Source organism: Lissotriton vulgaris, chromosome 5 (genome assembly GCF_964263255.1).
Source record: "Lissotriton vulgaris chromosome 5, aLisVul1.2, whole genome shotgun sequence".
In the NCBI taxonomy this organism is placed as follows: Eukaryota; Metazoa; Chordata; class Amphibia; order Caudata; family Salamandridae; genus Lissotriton; species Lissotriton vulgaris.
Genome location: NC_141693.1, coordinates 1,059,268,880 through 1,059,276,992, shown reverse-complemented (window position 1 = coordinate 1,059,276,992; position 8,113 = coordinate 1,059,268,880). Strand labels below are relative to the sequence as shown.

The 8,113-nt window shown below is 49.0% G+C and overlaps 1 protein-coding gene across 4 annotated transcripts in view; it reads right to left on the bottom strand.

Annotated features, from left to right (window-relative positions):
• Positions 1 to 5,547: 5,547 nt before the first annotated feature.
• The window catches only part of PDCD11 (programmed cell death 11), a 640,465-nt gene continuing 637,899 nt past the window's right edge, over positions 5,548 to 8,113 (bottom strand). For all 4 annotated transcript variants that reach the window (XM_086922722.1, XM_086922723.1, XM_086922724.1 and 1 more), the window contains exon 36: positions 5,548 to 6,350. In XM_086922722.1, coding sequence (XP_086778848.1) covers positions 6,179 to 6,350 — 172 coding nt within the window. In that variant the 3' untranslated portion in view covers positions 5,548 to 6,178. The remainder of the gene's footprint in view (positions 6,351 to 8,113) is intronic.

The window sequence follows — 8,113 nt, the reverse complement described above, 5'->3', positions numbered from 1 at the left end:
TATCACTGTTGAGTCTCTTGTCATCTTGTTGTGCAGTTCTTCCTTTCTGCACCATAGTGTGAACCTCTTCCATTTGGCCACATAGCACTTCCGCGTGCTAGGTCTTCTTGCCACTCGAAGTACCTTTAGGGTGCTCTCCGGTAATTTAAGGTGTGCAAACTCTATGTCCTCAGGAGCCAGGCTGCCAGGCTGAATCTTTCCGGCTCTGGATGCAACACCTCTCCGTTTTGCATGGAGAGTAGGTCTTTCCTTCTCCCAAATCTGTGTGGTGCACTCTGTGTCATCTCCATAATCTGCGAGTACCAGGTCTGTCTGGCCCACTGTGGTGCCACCAGTATCAGGGTCATGTTGCTCGTCCTGCACTTGCTGAGTACCTTGTGTATCAGGTGGATCGGCGGAAAAGCGTAAGCAAATGTCTTATCCATAGGGCATTCCCCAGTGACCCTTCCCCTGGTTGCCTGGATGCGAATTGCTGGCATTTTGCATTCTGGTGTGTTGCAAATAGGTCTATCGATGGTGTTCCCCACCTGTCGAACAGTCTCCTTGTCTCTTGGGCATTAAGCTGTAAATGTAAATGTATTGTAAATGTATTGGCATTTATATAGCGCACTACTTACCCGTAGGGTCCCAAGGCGCTTCGACTGCTGCGAAACCCTTCCTGGCTTCCCTGAGAGATGGTCCCTTAATGGGTATCTCCAGGGTGAGACCAGGCATCCCCGGCGGTCTGGTGGGGCCGTTAGTGAAGATGAGGCAAGCTAATGCCCAGAGTTGCCGAGTGTGATCGCTGATCAGAGTGGGCACCGAGGCGAGAGAATTATCGAGTCCGCTGACCCTGGTCCAGAAACCTGCCGCGCCGGGAATCGAACCCTGGTCCCGGGCCGTCCTCTGCTCTCGGGTCTGCCGCCTCTAACCAGTGAGCCACACTACTTCACTACTTCACTAGCTCCCATTCGTGTGAAGCCGATGTCTGTCTGCTTAGCCAGTCCGCTTCCACGTAGTCCTTCCCTGCCAGGTGAATCACCAGTAGGTCTATTTTCAGTGGGATGGCCCATCTCCATATTTCCTGCACTAGTTCTGACTGATTGTGTCCCTTCCTGCTTGTTTATGTAGAACATCGCTGTTGTGTTGTCTGTCTGGATCAACACTGTTTGATTGTACAGCTTCGTCTGGAATGCCTTTAGTGCGAGGAAAACGGTCTTTAGTTCCAGGTAATTTGACCGCATCCGTCGGTGTCCACAGACCCCTCACCCTGAGTTTTTTCATGTGTGCGCCCCATCCCTTCTGGGATGCGTCTGTGGTGATGGTTACAGTTTGTGTTGGTGGTGTTAGAGGCTTCCCTTTTGTTGTTTCCTTTGTTCCACCATGATATTTCCTCGTGCACTGCGTGCGTAACAAGCACCAGATCCTCCCAACAACCTGTAGCTTGTGACCATTGGTCCTGTAGCCACTCCTGGAGTGGTCTCATGTGGAGTCGTACATTTGGCACTGTGTATGCATGAGGCCATCATGCCCATCATCTTACTCGCCGGCCTCACTGTCAGAGCACGCCCCTTCTGGTAGAGGTGTGCCTCCTTCAACAGCGCCTCCGTTCTCTTCCAGTTGGGGAACACCATCTCCTGTACGGTGTTGATCTGTGCACCCAGGAACATTTTTACTTGTTCTGGGTTCATTGAGGATTTTTCCCAGTGGATGGAGAAACCCAGGGCCATCAGCGTGTCGGTCACTCGCTGTGCGTGCCATTTACATGTCTTGTATGACCTTGCCTTTATTAGCCAGTCGTCCGGGTAAGGGTATATGTGGATCCCTTCCCTACTTAAGTGTGCTGCGACTGCTGCAAGGCACTTTGTGAATACCAGTGGTGCTGATTTCAGTCCGAATGCCAGTGTCGTGAATTGATAGTGATCTGTGTTGCTGACAAATCTTAGCAGATATTTGTGCCGCCTGTTCATTGGGATGTGCAGGTAGGCATCTTTGAGGTCTATGGTCACCATGAAGTCCCCGCCTTGTATCTGTGGAAGGACCACTTGCAGGGACGTCATTTTGAATTTTTGGGTTTTTATGTATTTGTTGAGGAACCTCAAGTCCAGGATGGGTCTCATTGTTTCGTCTACATTTGGTACCAGGAAGTACGTAGAGTACACCCCCTTGTTCCTCCCCATGGGAGGTACAAGCTCAATAGCCTTTTTCTGCAGGAGTTCTTGTGTTTCCCTTTGAAGTAGCTCTAGTTCCTTCCTTGCTAGTGCTCTTCTTTTTGTTTTTTTGTTTGGTGGTGTTCTTCCCAGCTCTATGCAGTAGCCGTACTTATGGTGTTGAGAATCCATCTGTCTGTAGTTATTTTCTTCCACTCCTGGAAGAAAAGGTTCAGTCTTCCTCCCAACGGTGTTACGTGCTCTTGGATGTTTAGTCTGAGCCACTCCTCTTTGTTGTATCTGTGCTCCACCTGTGGAGTTTTTGAAAGGGTGTGCACTGGTAGTGTGGCAGAGTCACTTGGAGGTGGGTTGTTGGCCACCTCTTCTGTTTCCACGTCCATTCCCCTTCCCGCGAAAGGACTGGCCCCTCTGTTGGTATTGCCAGTGTAGTTTTTGCTGGCCTTGTTGCGTCTGGGTGTCGCCCTGGTGGGTCTGGTGGAAAGTTTGGTGCAACGTCCCCGGCTGGTTTCCCCCTCTCCAGTTTGGTCTCTGTGACGGGGTTACCCGCTTATTTCCCCTGAATTGCAAGGCCCCCATGGATCTTTCGGTGTCGTTGTCCTTTTTCAACTGGGTGAGCTTTTCGTCCACTGGTGCTCCTAACAGTGTCTCACCGTTGAATGGGGTCGGGGTGTTCAGGATGTTGTGTTGCACCTCTGGTTTAAAACCCGATATTCTGAGCCAGGCTTGTCTCCTTTCCGTGATGCTCATCATCATATGTCTGCTGGCTGTGTCTACACCGTCCAGTGCTGTTTTTAGGCATGAATTCGCCACGTTCTTCCCCTCCTCTACCAGGTGCGTAGCTCTTTGCTGGTATTCTTGTGGGAGGTGTTTGATTAACTGGCCCAGTTCGTCCAGGATCTGGTATTGGTGCCTGTTCAGCAGGGCGTTGGAATTGGCCATGCGCCAGTGCGTTGTGGCATTCCTCTCGATCTTTCTCCCTGTCAGGTTCATCCTTCTGCTCTCCTTGTCTGGAGGTGGTCCTGACGTTGTCGGGACATTTGCCCTTTTCCTTGCAGTTGCAGCAATGATGGAGTCTGCAGTAACCGTCCCCTGGATGTAGGGTGGGTCCTTGGGGAAGTGCTTGTACTTCTTCTCCGTCCTGGGTGTGACGGGTTTACAAGTTGCAAGTTCTTTGAAGGCCTCTCTGCCTTTTCCTTTGATGCTTTCGAGCATTGGCAGGTACTGGCTCCTAATTTGTATGGGGAGCAGTGTTTCCACGAGGAAATCCGCCTTAGGCTGTTCCTTTTCGAGTTTTACTCTGAACACTGATGTTGCGTTCTTGATGACTTCATTGTAAAGTTCAATGTCGTCAGGCGGCGAGGGCCTCGCCAGATATGTGTCCACTCCCTCTTCTGGACTCTCGGCTTCGAGGTCCTGCCACTCTAGGTCCTGTGTGTCAGAGTATGTCGAGCCCTAGAAGGTCCTCTGGTTGTCATCTTCCTCGTCCTCGTAGTAGGGAGTGTCATCTTCCCGATATTCTAGATCTTCCTGGCTTTACGGGGGTGCCTCAACCTCGAACTCCTCTTCTTCCTCGACGAACTCGACCAGCGATGGCTTTGGCTTTGACAGAATTGTATACTCTTTCATCCTTTCGTCAAAGTCTTTCTTTCGCTGCAAGATGTTCTCCATCTCTGCCTTGAGTCTTCTCTTCTTTCTTTCCATCTCGGCCGCCTGTTTGGCGTCGATTGGTTGTGCCGGTCTCTTTGTCTGGCTTGATGACGTCGAGACTGTTTTCGGCGTCGAGACAGGTCTTGCGTCCTTCGTCGACGTTGAAGAGGTCTTCGGCGTCGAGCATTCCTTTTTGTGGACGTTTCTCGACGACCTTGGCTGGTCGACGCCCTTCGGCGCCTGAGTGTCCTTCTGTGAGGATCCGCTGGCCCTGGGTGTTGCCGCGGACGCCTGAGTTTTCGGCGTCGGCGCTTTAGGCGTCTTGCCCTCATTTTTTCGAGAGTCTTGGGCAGAATGTCGAGTCTTTCGGGCGTCGAGTCTCCTACCGTTTCTGGAGTCTTCGTATTATCGGTCTCTAGGACCATGTAGCTGTCGTCTTCTTCGGCGACGTAATCCTTCTAGTCGGTCGAGAGTCCCAGGTCTCGAAGGGACGGTGGCTGGCCCTTGCCCTGCATGGCGAAGTTAGCTCTCCTTTGCCTCTCACTCACACGAAGGGTCTTCGGCGTAACGGCGGAGAAGGCTTTGCAGTCCCTGCTTTCGTGGTCGACCGGCAGGCAGAGGTTGCAGACTGGATGTTGGTCTTTCTGTGCGTACTTGTAGTGGCAGTTCTTGCAGAATTTGAATGGTGTATTGTCCATCTCTTGCGTTCAGGGGGCCCCCTGATTGCGCATTCTCTTCTGGACGTTGAAGTTCTTCGAAGATCCTCTTCCTTTGTCATCCCCTTCGCTGATGTAGTCTCACCTCGTCTTCTCTTCTCTTTTCTTCCCACAACTTGGCTTTTGGCTTCTCTTTTCTCCAAATCTCTGGAGCCCTCTCGGGAACGATCCAGACCCAACGGCGGAAAAAAGAATCTCAAGATGGCGCCCAAGGGTGGGAGCTTCCACAGGAAGCATGCCAACGTCACCGGAAGGATATCCAAAGGGTGGGACGTCAACGCCCACCTGGGCTACCAAAAAAAAAACAAAAAAACAAAGAAAAGACTACGATTCCAGACCCAACCACAAGACGACGGAATAATGCACAGCATAGTGAATCCAGAAAGATTCACGCTGCATTGTGGAACAAGAAAGTTAAGAATTAAGAGCAGTCACACAGCTACTTACACTTTGCATGCATCATGATCTATGTGGTGCTTTTCACCATGCGATTCGGAAAAACCTATCCAGAACCCTACCTAGCACAGCAGTTAGGATATTTTCAGTCAAAGAATTAGAGAAAATGGGATTCATAGATTCACATGGTTTAAGATGGATTGCAAGTGGGCAACATACCTGTAGAATGTTTTATTTTATAGAGATGTAGACCCCAATCAAAGTTGGCAGTCGTATGTTACTGACGCTCCCCAATGCAATTCTTCAGTGCGAAGCATTATCCTCCGAGCTTGTTTCACCAGCTCGTTGGCCATTCCCAGGAAGGCTTAAAGGAGAGTCCAGTTTCCCTCTGAACGAAATCTAAGACTACAGCACTTACATATTCTTGTACCTTTACTCAAAGATGGCTGAAGCTCATCAGTGCTAGGTGTGCATTGGGGTAACAGACACCTTTTTAAAATGTGTTGAAAATCTTTGCCAAACCCTAGCACCTATACTCGAACTCCAGGCTTGGAAAGGGATGGTTGCGTAAGGCGTTTGCCAAAAGACTTACCAAGTTCCAAATGTAATGACATCATTTACTAGTTACACAACAGTATTCTTCTGAAACATGTATTTATTATTTAACCAACTGGTCTCTTCCTTCAAAGCCTTTTACTTCTCTCCGAGGCTATTAATTAATATTAGCAGTTAGTGATTGGACAGGGGACCCAGGTGCCATCTTGGAGGCTGCAGTGTTTAGCAGGAAACGTACGCTTTGCTTTTGTTGATGCCATTGTCAATCAGAAACTGTTCTTTTCTGGAATAAGAGTCACCCTGTGTTCCATTGTGCTTCCATAGCAAGCGGCTGCATTTAGCAGTAAATGCAATAAACTATTTGTCTTTTACGCCATACAGAAACAAGACTGTCTTTTTGGACATCGCCATATTTAATCATGGGCCATAAAATTGCATGTGCAAACTGATCTCAAAACACATGACCTTGAAAATACAATACAGACTTCAAATAATATCTGTACATGGATAGCTGGAGCACATATAACAATTTGAGCTATCATAGCGTGTTAAAATATATATTGTACAAATTATATACAAAATGCTGCACTTTGTCAACTGCTGGGCCGCGGAACTCCAGCGTGCAGAAGACCACAGTCTTGAGACAGCACTTGCTGATACCAGATTGTAATATTCCTGTAAGGAACTTTAGTCTTTTGGTAAATCATTTGTGCATTAGCTCTCGCTGAGGGAGCGCTTTGATTCCACATACTCCAGGGCCTTTTCCTTCACAGCTTGCACGCTTTCTGGGCTGCCATGTTTCTTTTCATAATCTAGATATCGCTTAAAGAAGAATTTCATCCTCTTGGCTGCCAGACTCAGATGAATGACGCGCTCAAAAATGTTCCTATTAGGAAAGAAGACATAAATACATTAAGTTATTAAATGCAAATATTTACATTCTCTTTCAACAGAAAAATATCAATTTAAGCTTTGGCAGCTGTAAAGTACAGTACAATTAACTTGAAGTACTGACTACCGAACTAGCCCTTGGTCCAGTTACTTCCAGACTTAAGAGATGTCCATACATGTATAACAGTTACTTCTAAACTTAAGAGATGTCCATACATGTATAACACTTGTCCACACGTCCATCAGAACCCCCTTTTGTACTACTTTTGGCCGCCATAAGTTTGGCAGGGTATGCTCAGACGTGAGTCCCTTGCTCACTTTGCCACTGGATTCAAGCAAGCTGGGCTGAAGACGGCTGGAATGCCAGAAACCGGTCCTCGGAAGCTGGTTTCCGGTCCAGGGAAGGCATGGCTTGGCAGTTCGGGCTGGACTGTTCCCATGAGGCACAGGGTCAGACTGATTTGCATATAGCCATGTCTGAACTGGGGTGGCAGAGTGGGCTAAAGAACGGTGATGGATCAAACCCAGATCTTTTGACTGGGTGCGAGTGTTTGATTGGTTCAGATGCTCCGTCCATCACCACCCCCTTTTGTACTGCTTTTGGCCCCCATAAGTGTGGCAGGGTATGCTCAGACGTGAGTCCCTTGCTCACTTTGCCACTGGATTCAAGCAAGCCGGGCTGAGACGGCTGGAATGCCAGAAACCGGTCCTCGGAAGCTTGTTTCCGGTCCAGGGAAGGCATGGCTTGGCAGTTCGGGCTGGACTGTTCCCATGAGGCACAGGGTCAGACTGATTTGCATATAGCCATGTCTGAACTGGGGTGGCAGAGTGGGCTAAAGAACGGTGATGGATCAAACCCAGATCTTTTGACTGGGTGTGTGTTTTTTTTTTTTTTAAACCTTTATTCGCAACAAGTAGTGGAAGACAAGCATGAGATCAGCAATGACGTACATACAAAGCATACAAAAGATTCAGGTGTAGTGTAGTGCAGCGGCATACATATAATGTCCAGGCGTCATATTCAGATGAGGAAGCACAGTGGGTAGAAATGAAGTCATGGCAACAGCAGTGGCTTGTGACGTAACACATCATTACAGAGCATATAAACACATCAATAATACGAATAACAAGCATATAGCTGTCCAAAGAGGAGAACAGCGGCAGGGCCGCGGGTATGTAGTCACAGTGCAGTAGTCCCTGAGGCAAGGCATCATGAGCAGCACCACAGGAGAGAGGGCTGTAAACCCCCACTCCTCCGCCGGTGAACATAGCGTACTCCCTATATTGAAAGAAGCAGAAGTGCAAATAGAGGGGCACTCACAGCGTGTAGACTGGACAAGTGGCAGAGAAGCGTGTAATTCCAACAAATGAGGCCCCATTAACCCACCCCAACTCGGTCAGCACTGTCCGAGTCAGAATCCTGCACAGCCCTGGTAAGGAGGTACACCTGCAGTGGGCTCCAAAAGTCTCTGGGCCTACAGCGCATAGGCATCATCTCTGCGTAAACATTATATTGGTCCTGACAATAAACGACATCTTTCAACCAGTCCTCGAACTGCGGTATCCTGCCCCTTCCCCAGCAACAGGCCACGCGCCTCTTAGCCAGCAGCAGAGTTACATCCACAAACCTATGATACAACGCCGGCACCGCCTTGGTATAACCTAACAACAGGACCATAGGGTCAAGTGACACTCCATTGTCGGTCATAACCTGGAGAGCATCATGGACTCGCACCCAGTACTCCGAAACTACCCCAC